Here is a 20,981-nt window from a genome sequence, read left to right on the forward strand (position 1 = left end):
GAGGCTGAGATGGGTGGATCACCCGAGGTCAGGGGTTCGAGACCAGCCTGGCCAATATGGTGAAACCCTGTCTCTACTAAAAATACAAGAAATTAGCTGGGCGTGGGTGGCGGGTGCCTGCAATCCCAGGTACTTAGGAGGCTGAGGCAGGAGAATCGCTTGAACCCAGGAGTCAGAGGTTGCAGTGAGCTGAGATCACTCCATTGGACTCCAGCCTGGGTGACAAGAGTGAAACTCCATCTCAGAAAAACAAACAAAACCAAAAAACAAACAGGTATTTTCCCTCTAACTTGCTATTTTTTAAAAATCATTAATGGGTATTGGATTTTCAAATGTCTTTCTGTGTCAATTTATATGATACTATGACTTTCCATCTTTAGCCTGTTGATATAAGGTTTATATGGTTGATATACTGATTTTCAAATATTGAACCACTTGCATATGTGAAAAAAATCCTACTTAGTCATAGTAAATAATTCCTTTTATTCATTGCTAGATTGTTTGCTGATTAAAAAATTGGCATATAAATTCATGAGAGACATTGGTTTGTAATTCCTTCTTTTCTTCCTTTTCTTCTTTTCTTCCTTTCCTCTCTCCTCTTTCTTTCTTTTCATACTGTCTTTTTTGGAATTTGTACCAGGATAATACTGACATCATAAAATGAGTTGGAAGTGTTTCCTACTTTTCTATTTTCTCACAGAGATTGTATAAAATGGGTTACAATTTTTCTTTAAATGTTAGAATTCTCCAGTGAAACCATCTGGGCCTGGGAGATTTTTTTCTTTGGGAGCTTTACATTGTGAATTTAATTTATTTAGTGATTATGTGACTATTCAGATTATGTTTCATCTTGGTGGTGTATTGGTAATTTGTGGTTTGTCAAGTTTATGAATGTGAAAATTATTTGTAGTATTCTTTTATTATCCTTTTAATGGCTGCAGAATCTGTAATGATATCTCATGTTTTATTCCTGATATTGGTGATTTCTCTTTAGTCTTCCTAGAGATTTATCAATTTTATTGATTTTTAAAAACGAGCCACCTTTTTCTCTATTTTTCTATATTCAATTTTGTTGGTTTCTTTGATCTTTATTATTTTCTCCCTTCTGCTTGTTTTGGATTAATTTTGCTCTTCTTTTTCTAGTTTTTTAAGGTGGAGTCTTAGCTTATTGACTGGAGATCTTTCCTCTGTTTTAATGTAAGCATTTAGTGTTATAAATTTTCCTCTAGGCACTGCTTTACCAGTATCTCATATGTAGTAAATCCTCATTTAATGTCATCAATATGTTCTTGGAAACTGACTTTAAGCAAAAGGATGACAAAATTAAATCAATTTTACCTAAGGTTAATTGATATAAACAAGAGTTAAGTTTCTTTGGTGTTTCTGGTCACAAAAACACTGTCAAACTTCTAAATAAAGACCCAAATTATTCTAATATTGAACCTTGGAATAAATACTAACCCTCTCTATATATTTAAAACAGATTAATAAACACAAGAAAGATACTTAGTGGTTCCAATTCAAGGTCTCGGGTGGCAGGTGCCTGTCCTGGCAACTCAGCATGCAAGGCGGGAACCATCCCTGACAGGATGTCATCCCAACGCAGGGTGCAGTCACACACCCACACTCATCCTGGGACAATGTAGACATGCCAGTGGACCTAACGGGCACATCTTTGGGATGCGGGAGGAACTCAAAGAGTACCAGAAAAAACCCAGGCACACATAAAGACAATGTGCAAACTCCACATAGACAGTGGCCCCAGCTGGAAATCAATTTATTTATCTTTCTTCATCAGGGTTATAATGAAACAACATTGAATGAAATGACGTTATTCAAGGACTTGCTCTATTTTGAAATGTGTTTCCACTTAGTTTTGTGATTAAAAAAGTTTTCTTTTGAAACTTCTCTTTGACTCACGGATTATTCAGAAGTGTGTTGGTTTCCAAGTGTTTGGAGATTCTCCTGTTATCTTTCTGTTATTTACTTCGTTTAATTCCGCTGTGGTCTCAAAACATACTCTGTATGATTTCAATTATTTTAAAATGTTGATGTTTGTTTTATGGCCCAGAGTAAGGCTTCTTGGTATATGTTCCTTGAGCAATTGAAAAGAACGTATACTCTGCTGTTGCATGGATTATTCTATGAAGGCTGATTAGATATGATTGATGGTGTTGATGAAAATTCTTCTATATCCTTGCTGGTTTTCTGTCTAGTTTTATTTAATTGTTGAGAGAGGAGTGTGGAAGTCTCCAACTATAATTAGGCTTTGTCCATTTCTTCTTTTAGTTACGTCATGTTTTGCTCTAATGTTTTGAAGCTCTGCTGTTTGTGCATACACATTTAGGGTTGTTATGTCTTCTTGGTGGATTGTCATATAATGTTCCTTTCTGTCTCTGGTAATTTTCTTTGTTTTATAGGTCTATCTTCCCAGTTTTAATTTAGCCACTCCTGCTTTCTTTTGATGAATATTTGCATGATATATCTTTTTCACCATTTTACTTTCAACCTACCTATGTCGTTGAATTTAAAGTTAATTTTTGTACACAAGAAATAGGTCATTAAAAAAAGTTTGTTCCTCCTCCACCCCATACACACTTAAACACTGTCAATCTCTGTCGATCAGTATATGTAGATCATTTACATTTAAGGCAATTCTTGATACATTAGAGCTTAAGTATGCCATTTTATTATTTTGTTTGCTTCCTCTGGCTTTATTAGTCTGCTTTTTTTTTTTTTCTTCCTGTGGGTTTTAAAGACTTTTTTTGGAATTTCATCTTGATTATTTGAGATACACGCACTCCAAATATATAGTTTTTGTAGTAGTTGCTCTGGATATTACAATATACAGCTGTAGCATATCACACTACTGGTACCAACATTTTACCACTTTGAATGAAGTATGGGAACCTCACTTCCATTTAGGTCCTTTTATCTTTTCCACTTTTCAATATCATTGAGTATCAAATGGTGTTATAATTTTTGTTTCAGGTATCAAATTTGATTTATAAAACTGAGGATTGTCTGTCATACATACCCTTATTTCTGTTTTCTTTTTTTCCTGATGCTCCAAATTTTCTATTATTTACTTTGTTTAAAAAACTTTCCTTACCAAATCTTTACAAATGTATCTGCTAGTGACACATTCCTGACATTTTCTTTCATCTGAGAATGTCCTTATTCTTTCTTCATTCATCGAGGTTGGTTTCACTGGATATGGGATTCTGGGTTGACAGTTCTTTTTCTTTCTGCACTTGTAAAATGTTGTGCTACTTCCTTCTGGCCTCCATGGCTTCAAATGATAAATCCTGTCATTTGAATTGTGTTTTCCTATAGGTAAGGTGTTGGTTCTGTTTTCAAGATTTTGTCTTTAGTTTCCAGACATTCAATTATGATGCCTTTGCACTTATCCTGCTTAGGTTTCAGTTTCTTGAATGTGTAGGTTTATGTCTTTTACCACATTTGTTAAGTTTTCAGCCATTATTTCCCTGAATACTGTTTCAGCCTTACCCTCTCTCCTGGAACTCTGACACAAATGTTGGCCCTTCTGTTAGTGTTCCATGGGTGCCTGAGACTCTGATTATTATTTTTTTCCAGTCTGTTCTGTTGTTCAGATTGTCATCAAATCCTATCAGTCTATCCTCAAGTTTACTGATTCTGTGCTCTTTCATCTCCACTCTAATATTGAGCCCATACACTGAGATTTCTGCTATTGTATTTTTCAGTTTAACAATTTCCATTTGGTTCTTTTGTATAACTTCTATTTGCTCAGATTATATTTTTTTCATTTAAGATAATTTGTATTCGGTTTCTGACACATTTTAGAGTGGCTGTTTTAAAAATCATCTTAATGTTGACATTGTCTTTTCTCATTGAAATTGTGATTTTCTTGGTTCTTGGTGAGACAGGTGATTTTTAATTGTATCCTGGACATTTTGTCTATTATGTTAAGAGACTCTGGGTCCCACATAAATCTTTTTAATTTAGCAGGCAGTCACCTTGTTTAGTTTCAGCACCCACAGATCTGGCCTGTTTAGGGTGGTGGGCCCAGTGACAACTTAATTTTCAGAGCTTTTGTGGTGTATTTTGATGTTTCTGGTCAGGGAGGCCTCTTTGTTCCTCATGCCTGAGACAGCCCTAGCTGGATATTTTTTGTGGTGGAATCCTTCCCATATCGTCTGGCTGTTCCAGTGTTTTTGGACAGGGGAGGGGAATCTTACAGCAGCTGTGGCCAATTAGCTTTCCAGGATGAGCTGCGGGTTGTGGCTGGGTCCCTCTTGCTGTTGTTGCCTGACCAACTCTCTTTCAGGGGTGAGGTAAGTGTCAGGCCTAGCAGGAAAGGTCATTTATTACTAGTGGGGCTCTCATCAGTCCATCTTGCCAATGGTTCCTGCTTCACCAGGTGGTGTCAGAGGGATTCTCACTGATCAGGGAAAGGGGCATTTCTGAGCTGCCCTGTGTTGCTAGTTGGGAAAAGTCAGGCCTTGGGTCACCTTCTTCTACTGGTGAGGAGATGTGAGATGCTCTGCCACTGCGTTGTTCCCCCACTCCTAGAGTTCCAAACCAGTTTCATTGCCTCTTATCCCCTTTCAGGATTTTCTTTTGGCTGTCTCCTGTATACTTACAGGATTTACAGTTGTACTTAGCAGAGAGGAGCATGGAGACACAAGTCTGCCATTTTGGGTAAACCAAATTCTCAGTCCAATTATTTTTATATTCATCGTAGCTTTCAGAATTATTTCTGATATGATTTTCATAAATTTGAGATACCCAGCCTAGACACAAGAATTTAGGAAAGTCTGGATGGTCCTCACATACATAATTTGTGCCTGCTTTATGATGAAAGAAGTATTGTCTTGTATTGTCTTACCTATTTTAAGAGGAAAAGGTAAAAAAAAAAAAAAAAAAAAGCCTGTGGCCAGAATGAGGTGCCAGCTAACTGCACCCACGATGCAAGATCTATTGTGAGCATTAAATGAAATACATGTAATACATTCATCACCAGTGCATACATGCAACAAAGTACCCAATAAATGTTACTGTTCCCACTCTTCTACACAGCCCAATTTTTCCCTTCCCTGTTTAAAGTCCTTGAGGACAGAAATAATTTGTCTTTTTCACCTTGTATCACTAGGGTCTGGAACAGTACCTGGCAATAAAAGTTTAGCTGCCTGAATAACATTTTATCACTTTTAACACTTTCATTTTCCCAAGCCATGGTCTTTCCTTCTTTTCAGTTTTGTTTCTTAAACTCCCTGTGATTCAATTTCTTGTACGAATTAGAATGCTTACTTAAGGCTTTCCCCCTTCTCTACTCACTTGCTGTGCCATCAAGCAGGAAGCGTCTTGTGCTCATGTATTTTGATGATTCTCTGCTACTTAATCATCCCATTCTTGGGAAAAGATACTCATTTCCTTTCTTCCTGAAAACTTTAGGCAGTAACAATCGCAGCCCCTGTGATCTGGCAGAGAAGGCGCATTTCTTTGTAGCACCCATTTTATTTGCTTAGAGTAATGGAACTACCTCACAAGATTTTAGCTGATTTATTCACTTCATAGCAGATAAAGAGGCTGCAAGGAGAAGTCCTAAATTTAATTTCAAGTTACTGTAATCTAATATCAAGTCTAGACTATAACAACTAGCATTTAAATCTTAATGTCTCCAAAGCCTATATATTACCATGCAAAATTCAACTCCAGAAAACATATATTTTGCCTTAACAAATGTTAAAATATATTTTGATCTAAAAATGTATATCTGTTCTGGTGCTGTACTAAGTGAACACACATTAAAGAACAATGCTCAGCCGGGCGTGGTGGCTCACACCTGTAATCCCAGCACTCTGGGAGGCCATGGCGGGTGGATCACCTGAGGTCAGGAGTTCGAGACCAGCCTGACCAACATGGAGAAACCTTGTCTCTACTAAAAATACAAAATTGGCCGGGCGTGGTGGCACATGCCTGTAATCCTAGTTACTCAGGAGGCTGAGGCAGGAGAATCGCTTGAACCCAGGAGGCGGAGGTTGCCGTGAGCCAATATTGCGCCATTGCACTCCAGCCTGGGTAATGAGGGTGAGACTCCATCTCAAAAAAAAAAAAAAAAAGGAGCAATGGTCATCTAATACCATCATCTGTGTGTGCTTCTTTGGGATTTCAAAACAAAACTTTACAAATTACAACCCAGAGCCCTCTGTCAATTAATTCTATCATAATATCTGACATTATGGAGGGCAGAGCTAAGAATTCATGGTATTAAAACAAAAAACAAAAAACAAAAAACCTGAATGCAACATGAAGGTGGCTCAGGAACAGGGTAAAATGCTAGCTCAGGGTAAGTCAGAACAGAACCCAAGAATACTTAGAAACTTACCTTAGGAGAAATCCTCACAGCCAGAATAGATGTTGAAGAAAGTAAACATTTTACTCAACTTTATTATTCAGGGAATAAAAGTCATTTACTAAAATTTTTTTTGTAATGAATTTTTCTTTGCATTGGGATAGGCAGTTTGTAAAGATGTTCTCTGTGTCATTAAAACATGAGCTGGCACTTTGGGAGGCCAAGGCGGGTTGATGGCCTGAGCTCAGGAGTTCGAGACCACCCAGGGCAACATGGTGAAACCCCGTCTCCACTAAAAATAAATAAATAAAAAAATAAACCGGGTATGGTGGCACGCACGTGTAGTCTCAGCTACTTGGGAGGCTGATGCAGGAGACCTGCTTGAGCCCCAGAGGCGAAGGTTGCAGTGAGCTGAGATCACGCCACTGCACTCCAGCTTGGGCTACAGAGTGAGACTCTGTCTCAAAACAAAAAACAAAAATCAAAACAAAACAAACAAAACATGACCTGGAAGGAAAATATGAATTAAACACTTGCCACCAAAATTTGGATGAAAATACATAATATTCTTAGAATTTTTTTTTAGCAGAAACAATATGGCATTGGTTCAAAGATATACATTAGATCCCTTGGAATCAATATCATGTCATGAAAAGTAGAGAAGCACAAAGGAGATAATCTCTTAAACGTGCTTTTAGATTAAGACTCTTTTTAAAAAGTGAAATTATCATTGTGTTTCTGAGTGAAATCAACACCAGTGTGTGTGTACATTGCCCAAATATAACCTGACTGGAGTTGTATTCTTTTCTGCCCAGTTAGAAGAAATTCTTTCGGACTAAAGTAGTATATGTTTTTGAATCCCTTTGAAATAGTGATTAATTTTACACAGAGGGAAACTCAGCCAACTTTAAGACGGCAAAGCTGTAGCAGTCCTGACAATCTTGTCATATTAAATACATTTATATGACCTGAAAAGCAGAGACGTCTTGGCATGTATCTGGGGTCATCTGGGTATTCTGGCTAGAATGGTCCAAACTTAGATAAGAAAATCTCACACAATCGAAGTGATCTGATGGTTCTTTGACATAAAAATACTGACTATATCTCATTCCAGGAGCACAATGAAAACATAATGCCTAATAAAATGAAGACTTTGTATCTAAAACATGACTTGTTTGGTAAATAACATTAGAAAAAAATATTTAAAAAAACCTCTTTTCCTAAAAAGACAGACTGACCATGGGTTCTGACTAAAGCTCAAGGTTCAAATTCAACATTAATTATACTCTATGAAATTTCCAATGTTTGTTAGGCAGAGACTGGGATCATTAACTAGAACAATTCTACAAAGGGCAATATTGCTCTGGTGGGATGGTTAATTCTGCAGAATGGCATTTTATTTAACAGACAGCATGGACTTCATACATATCCATTATCAGTGCCTTCAAAACCAAACAACTTTAAAAGTTAGCAGCAGTTTCTGCAAGTACAAAAATACACATTTATTACATAACATATGGTAGTAAAATTTGTCAAGATATATTATACAAACTCAAAGCATTTTAGATAAAGCATCAGTCTAATATATTATAGATTGATGGAGTATAATAAAATGACATATAGTCTGTCTTCAAATCATACAATATAATACTTTACAGCAATATTAACAAACTATTCACATTAAGAATTACAGAAGTATCTAAGGGAACACAGATAGTAGGAATGGTTATTAAAAAACCTCAGCAACTATTTTCTTCGATGCTTCAAATTGGGTGAATGATTTTTTTTTACCTGCTAATATGAAAAAGAAAAAGGCAATTTCTTCCAGAAAGACACTCCAAGCCATAAGAGCTTCATTCACATCTTGCAGTTCTGACAGTAGTATGCCCCAAGGGAAAGGGGAGTCCCTGCTGACTTTATATATTATACCAAAAAAGATGCATATGGCCACTTAGGAGTCTTAATATGTGGGACTGGTTAGTTATAAAGTGAAATCGACTTCACATCTGTGACTGAGATGGCCAGTGTCATGAAGTAGCTCTTTGGATGCAGAGTTCTTAAAGATCATTGTAATGGTTAGCACAAACAGGGCCATGTCCCCACGAGGTAGGTAGCACCTATAGCTAATACTGAAATAACTTCTTCTATCTCAGAGAAAACATTTTTTCCCTATAACTGAAAATGAAACCTTTAGAACAAAAAAGAAAGAACATTTGATATGACCATTTTCTGGCTGATTGATAAGACAAATAGTTTGGAATAAGCTAGCTTGTGAGAGAAAGATCCATCTGGTGGTGAACTAAAGAGAATGGGCTCAGAGCAACTTCTTATAGGTAAGTAGTTAATGTGAAAGAAGATGCACATCCATTTTCAGTGCCGTCCCTGCATACTAGTTGGCAAGGCCTGATAATCTATTCCTAGGTGATGAGATGTACTGCTGTAAACTTTAAGTCAAGAAAGTGGAGAAAGGTCCATGGATATAAAATAAACCAATGGAGTATAAGCCATGAAACATTTGGAGCAAAAATACGAAACAATGTCTGGAAGTAAAACCCAAAGCAAATGGCTGTCTGAGAAGGCCTGGTAGCCACTTTGTTGGGTATTCTATTGTGGGACTCCTTATAATCTGCCAACCTCTATATTGCTCTCCCAATTGCCAAACTATAAAAATCAGAAAAGGGATTATTTATGTTTTTTCTGGCTGACTATAATCTAAGAGGCAGGACTGTGCAGAAACCTTTCAGCAAAGTGATGCCATGGTTTGATCACGTTAACAGCATTCATGTAATTGAGAAAGGACCGTTGTTGTGGTCTTTTCCCTCACACTGAGAGTGAATGCTGTCAGGAGGTCACCTTCTAAATAGAAAAAGTTGCTTTTCTGAAGAATGTTTCTAGCCAGAGACACCTTTGAAAAGGGTACTGAAATGAGCAGCCATTTTCTTCTTTCTCCTCACAACTCTGTTTCCTGAAGCCTTTGCAAAGCACTTCAACACTAATGAAAAAACAAACCGACAAATACAACCAACAAAACTGATTATCATGGTACCCATGGCTTTTGAGTCACTGTTTTTCTCCACTCCAGCTGTAGCAATGGGCTGGTTCCTGGAATGATTCTGTAAGGACACGTGATTAGTAAGATCCCACAAAAATGGCCACTGGCTTGGATTTAGGGAAAGGTTTTACATGATGTTCTTCATTACTGGACACACTTAATGCTTTGATTAGTGGCATTTTTCTTGCCTACTTATTAAAAACATTCCATGGAATGTAGATGGTTTCTCTGTACCCTTCCCCTCTCTCCTCAGGCCCCTATTCCTCATTCATGATATCTTGGTCTTCTCAGGACACCAATCTCACAGACTGTTCCCATAAGTGGTTCCTCTACAGAAGATGCTTTCGCTAGCCCTCTGTTAGTATCTCTAAAACCACATGACAGGACCAATCCCAACCTTTAATAAGAAAAAGCCTCCTAAACACTTAGGTGACAAAAGTTTTAGCATAAAGTTATTTGTCAAGTAGTCTCAATAAAGAGAATTATTTCATTGTCCTAAGTATTAGCAATGATAATCCTTATGCTACCTCTCCCAGGTATCTTATACAAAGGGGTCATAATAATTATTGTCTATTATTATTAACCCAGTTCCTGTTCTTGTGGACATCAGATTCTTATTATGGTTAAATGTCTTTGGTTAAATACCTGTCCTCAATGTCGCAGACCACTGTAGGCCCTGAGTCTGGGCTGGTCACATCCTCTAGAGTCCAAGAGCTGGCTGAGGCTCTTTCCCAAGGGAGAGAACCAGAAGAGCTCTGACTACCAGGCTCTATTTCCTCATGTGACTTCATACACAGCTTGAGTCTGCTCTCCACCAGGCTGAATGGAGAGCTATAGTGTCTCTCTGAGTCCTGGAAGGGAGAAGAACTACAACTTTGGGCTGACTGCATGGGGGCCAGTCCTTCAGCTGCCCTTAAGGGCAAGTCTTTTTGTTCCTCTTGCAGTGAGCTGGCTTCTGGAACACCAGAAGCATGTAGGGGTGGCTCTAAGGGTCCTTTTGGAGAATCTATTTTCTTTTCCTCTGGTCTGGCTGCCTTTGCTTTCTTTTTGAGGGACCAGTTTTTCAAACTGGCCACACCATTTCTCAACCATGTGCTGGGATGAAGAGTTACAGAATGCATTTGTGAATGCCACTCCATAGTGTCCTTCTTTGTATAGGCTGGGCGGCTGCAAGCCTGCCCTGATGAGGGACCAGGCATTCCAGAAACATGGCTGGCATTGCTAAAGTCAGGAGAAAGCTCTTCCCGTTTTCTCTGAGCCTGAAAAGTACAATCTATTGGAGAGGAAGTCTCAGTGGGTGTAAACACAGAGTGTTCAGAAATCTGAGAAAAAGCACTGTCTTGGGAGCTTACTGATGAGCCGGATGGGGAAGTGCCTGGGGAGGATAAGCTGGAATAGCTGGTCCTTGGGCAAAGGTTTAATTTTGGGGGTAGAACCTTCTCAGTGTTTTGGTTTGTGGCACTACTCTTGCCCACCTCAATCCCCATGACTAAACTCTGATTAATAAGCTTCTGCCCCTCCATTTGCAAAGACTTATGCCGTTTGAGATAATCTTCCTCTCCATGCAAGAGACCAGCTTTACAGCTGGTTTTATGTTGTTTCTTTGAATAAATTCCCCTGAGATAGGTCAGCTTGCGGTTCTGGTCTTCTATGTTGGGCTCTGAGCAGCGCCGGTGTGTCCTTGGACCCTTGAGGGCATCTGCTGTGTGTGGTGGGGAGTATCCAGATGTATCCACATCAAAGGGCTGGTTCTTGGAATGATCCTGTGAGGACGCAGGACTATAAGACGCCACAGAAATGGCCACTGGCTTGGACTTAGGGAAAAGTTTCATATGATTTCCTTCACTACCAGACAAGCTTTTCTTCTTAGTGTTTTGAGTAGTGGGATTTTTCTTGCTGACATCAGTGCCTGTGACTAAACTCTGTTTAAAACATGTCTTTCCCTCTTCCTGGAGGGGTTGATTCTGCTTCAGATAGTCTTCATCTTTTTGAGAAAGAATTGTATCACAGCTGGACTTGCGTAGCTTTTTCTGATAAAACTCCCTGAGGTAGGAAAGCTTTGAATCCAGATAGTCGATGCTGGGCTCTGAGCAACGCCGGTGTCGCCTCAGGCTTTTTGCAGCATTTGCTGCAGCTGTGGACAGGTAGCTGGGTGTGCACATGGCAGACGGGGCCCTGGCATGATCCCGCAGTGGGATCTTTGTGTACGCTAAAATGTTCACCGGCTTGGATTCAAGAGGCCGTTTCATTTGAACATCTTCATCTTTAGAATGGGCCAAGTCAAAGTCACTTAGGGTTAAAAGGCCTTCCACCTCGGGCTGGTCAAGATCATAGTCACTGAGGGTTAAGACAGAGTCCATGCTTCTGCTCCCCTGGCCAAGTTTCTTTACCAAGTCACTGCATGGTGCATCAACATCCTCATTTAGCTCATTTTCCAAGCTGTCATAGGAGGAGTCATTCAGTTGAAAGCAAGAAATATCTGTCAAAAAAATTAAACCATGATTAGCATGTTTACTTACCACAAATATACTTATGCTTCCTTAAGAACAAACTATGGTGCTTAGCTGAATTCTCTTTTCATGTGGAGTGTTCAAATTCCTGCTCTCAAGAAAGAATCTTTCACAATCTCAATTGTTAGTGAAGAATAAAAATAAAATTGCTGGGGTATAGGAGATTTATATCAGTTCCTGACGAATGGGCTTTCCTTAAAATTTTCTTAAGGCAATGAACATGTCATATGACCAAGAAATGGTGAAACATATGAAGGAATTAATGCTTTCATAGTATAAGTATATCCAGATTCTGAGTGAGACTCTGCCTTCTAACAGGTTGCTGGTGGTTACACATACTTAACGCTAGTCTTGGGGAAACCATTTACTAACTCTAACAATGTCCTTTTACAAAGTTCTTTAATATCCATTACCTTATTTAAACAATCATAATAGTTAGACATTATTTTTATCCACATTTTAGAGATAAAGACACTGATGTTCACTGGCATAGAATAACCAGCCAAAGATAACATATCTAGTAATTGATGGCACAGGGATTCAGGTTCTGAAGGCAGCTGTATGTCTTCGAATTCAATGTTCCCCCACCCTCCCAGCCAAATGATGCTAGTTGTTTCAAACTGTTTCATAGCACACTAGAATTCTGAGGTGCCTGAGGGACCAGTATGAGGAAGGAGAGGACAACAAACAAACAAACAAACAAACAAAACCACTCATGCCTCCACTACCTCTGGGCTTTCTACACCAGTTTCACCCACAGCAGTTCTGTTATACATACTAGGGTTATTCATAAAAAGCCCATCAAAAACCATCATACCACAGCATGCTGCCACTAACTTATTGAAGGCTAGAACCTAATCTTTATATAGTTCTTAATCCCACTACACTGTTAACACATGCTAACCTATTGGCAGGCCATCTAAGGAAGGATCAAAAGCCCTGGGCCCCACTGACCTGGATCAGAGGCTCCCTTCACTTCAGCTGCTGTGGACTCCAGGAAAACCCCTATCCCAGTATGTTTACAAACACGTGTCTGTTTCTCACAAAAACCAATCCAATTGTTCAAAATACCTGAGGCATTCTCTCTAGTGTCACATCTCACTGAAACCTCTCTGAAGAGGGAAGTGATTTCTTCTCCAAATATCCTAAGGCAATTCTCAATCAGAAATTGTATAAGCAGAGAAACCTGTAAGAAAAAGGACAAATGAAGTATTACTTTTTTTTTTTTTTTTTTTTTTGAGACGGAGTCTCGCTCTATCTCCCAGGCTGGAGTGCAGTGGCCGGATCTCAGCTCACTGCAAGCTCCGCCTCCCGGGTTTACGCCATTCTCCTGCCTCAGCCTCCCGAGTAGCTGGGACTACAGGCGCCCGCCACCTCGCCCGGCTAATTTTTTTTTTTTTTTTTGTATTTTTAGTAGAGACGGGGTTTCACCGTGTTCGCCAGGATGGTCTCGATCTCCTGACCTCGTGATCCGCCCGTCTCGGCCTCCCAAAGTGCTGGGATTACAGGCTTGAGCCACCGCGCCCGGCCTGAAGTATTACTTTTCATATTACATGTTTATAAATCACATTTCATATATAAATCCTGATTTTAACAACAAAAAGCAGCACATGTACCCACAGAAAAATTCATATCTGCTTTAAAAGTACATTAAACAGTTTCCCCTAAAAAACTATGATACTTTTAAAAGTACTTTGGGCATAGAAATGTAATCGGTGGACTAAAGTTATTATTTGTAGCCTTGCCTTAATGTTAACATTTTATACCAATGGCTCTGTTTGTAAAACTGGGTAAAGAAATATACTTTGTTATTAAAATTTATAAAGCATCATTAGACAAAGACTTATAAAAACCATTTATTGTGTAAGGGGCAGGCTGTCATAAACTTGGGAAGAGGGCTCATCTGCGAGTGCACTGTGAAGGAGAAAGACAGCTAGGAAGAAAACTTGTGCTCCTGACTAGTCTCTACCCAAGCATTTGGCTGACAGGTCTATCCATGTACTGCCACCTTCTGCTAGGCTCCCTAACAAGAGGTGCTTGTGGGGAAAGGTAAGAGTTTATTAGGGAGCTTTGTGACTCCATTGAGAGGTACTGGAACCTTTCTGAAGTTTCCTTGCCCCAGTAGCTGAGACCAAGGGGCAGGAGAAATGTTAAGAGCAAGGGAACTGATATCCCCACACCCCTTATTAACTGCCCGGGACTACAGGAGTGTGATTTCAAATAACTACTGTATTATCACCAACTCCATTTTATTTCTAGATGAGGACACTGTGGGTCAATGTAACTTTGCCCAAGACTATACATCTGGCAAGGGGGTAGAGCTGAGAATGAAAGCTTGGCTGTCCTAACTCCAAAGTCCTTTTTTTTTTTCATTTTAAAAATCATATCAGCTGCTTTCTCACTTTATGGTTTTAGTCATAGTGTTTAGCCTCCTTAAAGGGAAAAGAGAAGTAACCCATCTGCTATCATTTCCTACTTAACAAATCACTTTCCTATAGTCTACCAGTAAAGTCAAATTTATAAGGAGGTATACTTAAGTTATTTAAGAAATCATCTTTTAGAATACCCCAAATTTCAGTTTCAAAACGGGGACTCAGTCTCCCAGGGCATAAAAATGAAAAACTTCATTACCTTTTTTGTAAATTCGTTTTCTAGTTCTGGGCGGGAGGAAGTAGGAGGCCAAAGAATACTTGGAGCGACACACACAGCTAAATTAAATGCAGTCATCTGATTGGATGAGGAATGTTGTTCAATGTTGTGTAACACCCCAAAAAGATACCTTAGGAGAACAACATTGGCTCTCGGAAGCTGGTCTAATAGCCTAAAGACAGAAAAATTACTCTTTAAGCAAGACATTTCATTTAAAAACTTGTAAAGACAAGCAACTCTCACTTTGAATGGGGAAGAGGGCAAATCAAGAACATAGTTCAGATATGCAAGAGTTTCAGTTAACATGGTACCATACAAAGTGAGGACTGCCTGGACAGAAAGAAAAAATAGGCACTGGGAATTTATTTTTTGTTTTTTTATATTGTCTTCACATCTCAATGAAAATGTAAAAGAATGCAGAAAAATGTTTCATTCAAAAAAATGCTGCCTGAAATATTTCCCTGAAACTAGCATAATGCAAACTTAGGCCAATCCTGTAACATTTCAGAATATTTTCAACCAAAAACGACAAAAAGCTTTCTGATAAAATTAAACAGTAATTTATAAAATGCTCCTTTATTTCCAAGTAGTAACACAGCAATGCTGTCTCTTGGTAAGAACCCAAACCTTAGCTATCAAGACGTCCAGGTCCATTTTGAGAGCTTATGCTCTGCTCCACCAGCTTCCAAGGCCAATTTTGTCCTAAATCTGTTTCATCGTATCACTTTCACATATAAGTTGCTTATAGTAGTATATTTTCTACTGTTCTTATGTTGTAATTGATAAGGAATTTTTAAATGATCAGTCACCAAAAATGACTATTATTATCCAAAAAAAACTACAAATACACTGATATTCATGACTCTCTTTTTTTTTAGTAGAAACTTGCAACCTAGGGAAAACAAGATAGTCTGACTGCTGCTTGCACAAATAACAGGGAGGCCTTTCTTCAGTACAACAGACCAACAATGAGCATAGTTTTTGTAAGGGTAAGTTATGAAGGACTTTGAAATAGAACAAAAGATTACTGGGTGTATTCAATGGAAAATAAGGCATCTAGCATAAGCGTTTGGGTTTTCTGCTTCTATAGGGCCTTAAGATTTTTCACAATAAGAGGTATTTTACAACTCTGTGTAAGTTGTAAACAACTGATAGCAGAGCATCTAATACTTGTCTAAATATGTGAAAATTCCTGTCTGGTGGAGAGACAACTGATTTATCTGCACCCCTGCCCTGACAGAAAAGGTCAGTTTTGTTTGTATTTATTTGCAAATTCACTTTAGCATTTCTGATTCATATATATATGAATATGTATATGATTATGAATATATATGAATGTATATATGATTTCAACTTTGAAATATCCTTTGAACTGGTTGTTAACATCTTACTAGTTCCCTCATAAATGATTTAAACAAAATATTTCACGTGTTCATATTTGCATGAGTCATAATTTTACCTTTTTCCAAAAAAAATCATTTAACAGCTTATAGGATATATAGTGTTTTAGACAATTAGCAACAAAGTTTAGAATTTGATGCTCACTATCTGAATGGTTTACGCCAAACTATAATGGAAGTGGAGGTGGTGTTTTGTTAAACGACCTTGGTTTCTGGTGTCTTCAGCAGCTGTACTATGTACTACTGGTGAAAGACGTAGATAGTTCATACATGAAAGTTGCTTAAGAAAAAAAACAACTGTACTAAACAAGCAAATACAAGTAAATAATATTGAGATTCTTGAGTATTCACAGAAGTAGAAATATTGCTTTTTGTTAAGGGATGTTTCTTTCCTATTCTCTGATAATGCAGGAAACATTCAGGAATGGGGTAGTGAGTTCTACCAGCAATTTCCCTTTGCATGAGTAGAGACAGCACATCCTTTATGATCAGATGTACTTTGCAACTCTGCTTTTCCTTTCCACTTTTCAAGGACTTAACTGTGCCTTTGCTGTGCTTCCACAACACTCTCCAAATCTCTCCCCTAGCACTGATTGTACTGCATTGTAATTCTTGATCTTTCTATCTACCTTACCAGACTGTGAGTTCTGTGAGAAGACAGAATAGCTCATTTTCTCTGTATGACTTCAGTTGGTGAATGCAATATATGATGAGTTGTCTGGTTAAATATTTACAAAAATTAAGATCATAAACTGAAGACTGGGCCTATAGTATTAGCTAGTGGACTAATGGATTTCAGCTCCCATCAGATTCAGGTATATGGAAGGTATACAATGTTCAAGTATTACAATGTTCAACTATAAGATTAAGGAGGAAAACAATGACAAACTAGCATAAATCTATTTCTAAACTGGTCCACATGGATATGACTTTGATAGTTGTCATTATTTTAATAAATAATCTTATAAAATATTTTAAAAGTATATTTGAGACATGACCAAGTTAGAATAATTACCTTTGAACAGTATTTATTTTCTCTTCATCATTTCCTTGATCCATTACAGAGACCCAGTGATCATAGAGATCTGATGAAAAAATACTTCCTGGAATATTTCGCAGAAAATCCTTAAATAGATTGAAAAACAAATATTTCAAATCATTATCCTCATGCCAAACATGTATTAGAGAAAGTAGAAGACATTTTGTTGAAAAGTTCCCTTAAGTACTCTCTTCTGTGAACTACACAGCTCTGCGCCAACTCTCCATTGACTTGGGGACACAGAAACATGTACTTAGATTTTCTTACAGCAAAAATCATTGGGATAACTGGTCTTCATTATTGTGGGAAAATAAAGGACAACCCATTTGGCTGAAACTTCCTGTTTGCATACATTTTAGTGAACTAGTATGACATGACAAGGTCTGGCAGTAAACCATCCTAAATTCCTTTCCCCTGTCCCTTAGACGGCTAGTTCAAGGAAATGCACCAAGGTATCTATGAGGTTCATTGTCTGGTAGTCATTAATTCAATCATTCTATGTGCATTTATTCATATGTGCCAAGCACTATTTAAGTTGCTGGGGATAGAGAAGTGAATAAAACAAAGTATCTGCTACCTTAGAACTTTATATTCCAGTGGTATTAGTGCACAATTGCATCAAGAGATACTTAGGTTTCTCCCTGTATTCCCTGTAGAAAGGTTCTCATATATCTGGGGAGAGAGAGCATTTCAGGTGATGGCTGGGTTCTAGAAACTTGGGCAGCACACCCATGCCTGATGTACACTAAATAACATGTCCACAGGACATTATCCTTTTCTAGGAGACCCTATTCTGCTGAGATCACTGGCAGGGCTGAGTGTGGTAAGGCTGAACTATGACACAAACAGCAAATGACCAAGGATGTTTGTTGTTTAGCTTTTGTTGTTTGGTTTTTGTTTACAAAAAACTTAAAAATAACAAAATTTGGTTCTTGTCCTGGTCCTACAGAGTTGACTCTAGGCCAACTGTCTCTCTTGCTTTTGCTGTGGCATTACCAAGGTCAAGCTTACAGTCTGATCTCCACCTTAGTAAACTTTTGGCAGAGTAAACTCAACATCGTGTTTAAGCACCATACACATGGTTGGCTACCCTCTTGCAATTCCCTGCTTACAACATGAGGACAGGTGAAAGTCAGCAATTGGGCAATTTTAACTCTTGCTAAATCAAATCAATAATTTTACCTATGTGCCTTATTGAAGGCAACACACACCTTGTTACTTAGATATCATGTTTATAACAGTAATATAGAAGCTGTGATAACTTATTCCTACAATTAGCTGATTGTGTGGGCATCTTCCCCACTTGCTTATGAGCTCCTCCAGGGTAGGGACAGACCCTTACCTTCTTTGTACATGTCAATGCCAAGCACAGTCCTAGTCATAGTAGAGGTCATTAGTGAACTACTGCTATATTGCATATGGCCAAATATTAATGGGAGCCAAGAGAAGGCCAATCAACTGTAACTGAGATTTTAAGATAATCTGAAAAGCCTCTTTGTAGTCATGACACTTTATTACCATCCTTTTTTTTTTTTTTTTTAGAATGTTTAATAAGAAGGAAGATTGACTAATTCAAAGTCTTCTTCTGTTCTATTATATCTTCTAGCAGAAATGTACTTGCATACTTGTGATTCAGGTATATCATTACAAAAGTTACCTCTTTTTGGGTAAAGTGATTGAATTTTCATAATTCAAAACTAATTTTAGCTGCTGTACCCATTTTGGAAGTTAGATTTAGAAGAGGCAAAATGTGTTATTTCAAAATGTGGTAGGGACAATAGCTCTCTTTTTAAATCTCCGTGGAAAACATACTTATGATCTGTCTTGAAGAAAAACATCATTAACATCTTAAACCTACACTTGAAAGATAATAACTCGTAACATCTCAATGAACTCTCCCACAGCTGGAATAACAAGTTACGAAATACAACCATCACCACAGCTGAGAAGGATGTGAGAGCCGATTCTGAACTGCAATCACCAGCTCACAGCACTTAACTGAATGTCTCCTCTCCTCCAAAACCAGAGCCAAGGTCATCAGCAGAACCCCCAAATTCATTTGAGATGAGATACTGCAGGATTAAATATGAACTTTTCCTCAAAGGTTTGATGGATCAAAGTTATAGTGTCTTAAGCAATTTTCATCCAATTATAGTTTGAAGAGTTAAGCTTTAACTTAAACTTATATTTAAGCAAAACCAGCATAAGTGAAAAATTAAAGGAAAATGTAAGTACCACTTCAAAACAGATTTAAAAACAAGAAACAAAACAAAAGCTTAAAAACTTTTGCTAAAAATTATCTCCCTTTCTGCAAGCACTTGGAAGAAAAGGGGGTAAAACATACAATAAAATGCTAATTACTTGGAACACATTTAACCAGACTTTTCAATCAGTTGGATCATTTTTTGCCTTTTGGTTATTTTTGGACAAATATTTCTGCAATTTGAAACATAATTTAACTATTCTAGAACCATGCTTCTTTGCAATAGCATCAACAGTTTAGCACAAAATTTTAAGAAGTGTAATGCTATGAAGAACAGCACAGTAAGAAATTTCTTTTTTCTGCAGACATTCTTGGTTGTTTAAAGAAAATTGTTTTAAAACACAAGCTTGGCAGGCCGAGGCAGGCAGATCATGAGGTCAGGAGATTGAGACCATCCTGGCTAACACAGTGAAACCCCGTCTCTACTAAAAATACAAAAAAATTAGTTGGGTATGGTGGTGGGTGCCTGTAGTCCCAGCTACTCTGGAGGCTGAGGCAGGAGAATGGCGTGAACACGGGAGGCAGAGCTTGCAGTGAGCCGAGATCACACCACTGCACTCCAGCCTGCGTGACAGAGCGAGATTCCGTCTGAAAAAACAAACAAAAAACCCAAAAAAACACAAGCTTTACCTTTGTAAATTAAGAGATATATAAAAAAAATTTTATCATGCATAAAAAACCTTGGCATATATATCTGGCTACATATTTTTACATATGTGTATATGTAAAATACATATTTTACATATTCATATTTTTAGTATGTTCCAGGACTGAAGAGTAATCATAAACCCTGTGCAAAACAGATGAGATGACCTTAGCTTCAACCCTCCAGTTCTCTTGCATGATATTTAATTGCAAAAATCTGTAGCAGGGTTTAAGAGCAGATATGGCTTATTTACCAAGAAACATCTGATTGTATATAAAGTCATGAAGTAACATTCTATAAGCACCTGGGCACTTAGCTGGAGTAGGGGTATGCAAGAATCTTCTTCACCATATTTTCCTTAACTTGGTTTTCATGTTTCAGCCTGAGATACAGGCTGGGGCCTTGTCTCGACCCCTAGCTCTGGTGCATTCCAATTCTTTGGGATGTGGGAGCCTGACACAGGTCTGCAGAAGATACTGCTAAGGTCAAAAGCTCTGCTTAAAGCTCATTTTGACTGTAGGTGTTTCCAAAAATGTAGAGCATTTCCAAGAATGTGGGGGCAGAAAACATTTCAGAACTCTGTATCTCTGTAACTGTGGACGTGACTTAAGTAACAATGGGTAAAGTGTAAGAACCATAAAGAATGCCAAGTGTGGTAAAAGTAAAAGAAAACTTAGATGCTGAAGTCGTTCCTATTCCACTTTTAAAGTAAAAGGCATTAGGTCTGGTGCGGTGGCTCATGCCTATTACCCCAGCCCTCTGGGAGGCTGAGGTGGGCGAATGACCTGAGGTCAGGAATTAGAGACCAGCCTGGCCAACATGGTGAAACCCCGTCTCTAGTAAAAAAACAAAAATTAGCTGGACGTGGTAGTGCATGCTTGTAATCCCAACTACTTGGGAGGCTGAGGCAGGAGAATCACTTGAACCCGGGAGGTGGAGGTTGCAGTAAGCTGAGATCATGCCACTGCACTCCAGCCTGGGTGACAGATTGAGACCTCGTCTCAAAAAAAAAAAAAAAAAAAAAAAAAGGTAAAAGGCATTAGGGGACAAGGGAAGGCATGATGATTATGAAAATAAATAGAATT

The 20,981-nt window shown here is 38.2% G+C and overlaps 1 protein-coding gene and 1 long non-coding RNA gene across 4 annotated transcripts in view; one reads left to right on the plus strand and one right to left on the minus strand.

Moving 5' to 3' along the window:
- The window catches only part of LOC103248435 (uncharacterized), a 96,815-nt gene extending 77,452 nt beyond the window's left edge, over positions 1–19,363 (plus strand). The window contains exon 3 of the long non-coding RNA XR_005242737.2: positions 18,892–19,363. This is a non-coding gene — a long non-coding RNA (uncharacterized lncRNA). The remainder of the gene's footprint in view (positions 1–18,891) is intronic.
- The window catches only part of ARHGAP20 (Rho GTPase activating protein 20), a 124,407-nt gene continuing 111,125 nt past the window's right edge, over positions 7,700–20,981 (minus strand). For all 3 annotated transcript variants that reach the window (XM_038005237.2, XM_038005238.2, XM_038005240.2), the window contains 4 exons: positions 16,964–17,073; positions 14,531–14,720; positions 12,971–13,085; positions 7,700–11,868 (listed from right to left, as the gene is read on the minus strand). In XM_038005237.2, coding sequence (XP_037861165.1) covers positions 10,013–11,868; positions 12,971–13,085; positions 14,531–14,720; positions 16,964–17,073 — 2,271 coding nt within the window. In that variant the 3' untranslated portion in view covers positions 7,700–10,012. The remainder of the gene's footprint in view (positions 11,869–12,970; positions 13,086–14,530; positions 14,721–16,963; positions 17,074–20,981) is intronic.

This window comes from Chlorocebus sabaeus, chromosome 1, assembly GCF_047675955.1.
Source record: "Chlorocebus sabaeus isolate Y175 chromosome 1, mChlSab1.0.hap1, whole genome shotgun sequence".
In the NCBI taxonomy this organism is placed as follows: domain Eukaryota; kingdom Metazoa; phylum Chordata; class Mammalia; order Primates; family Cercopithecidae; genus Chlorocebus; species Chlorocebus sabaeus.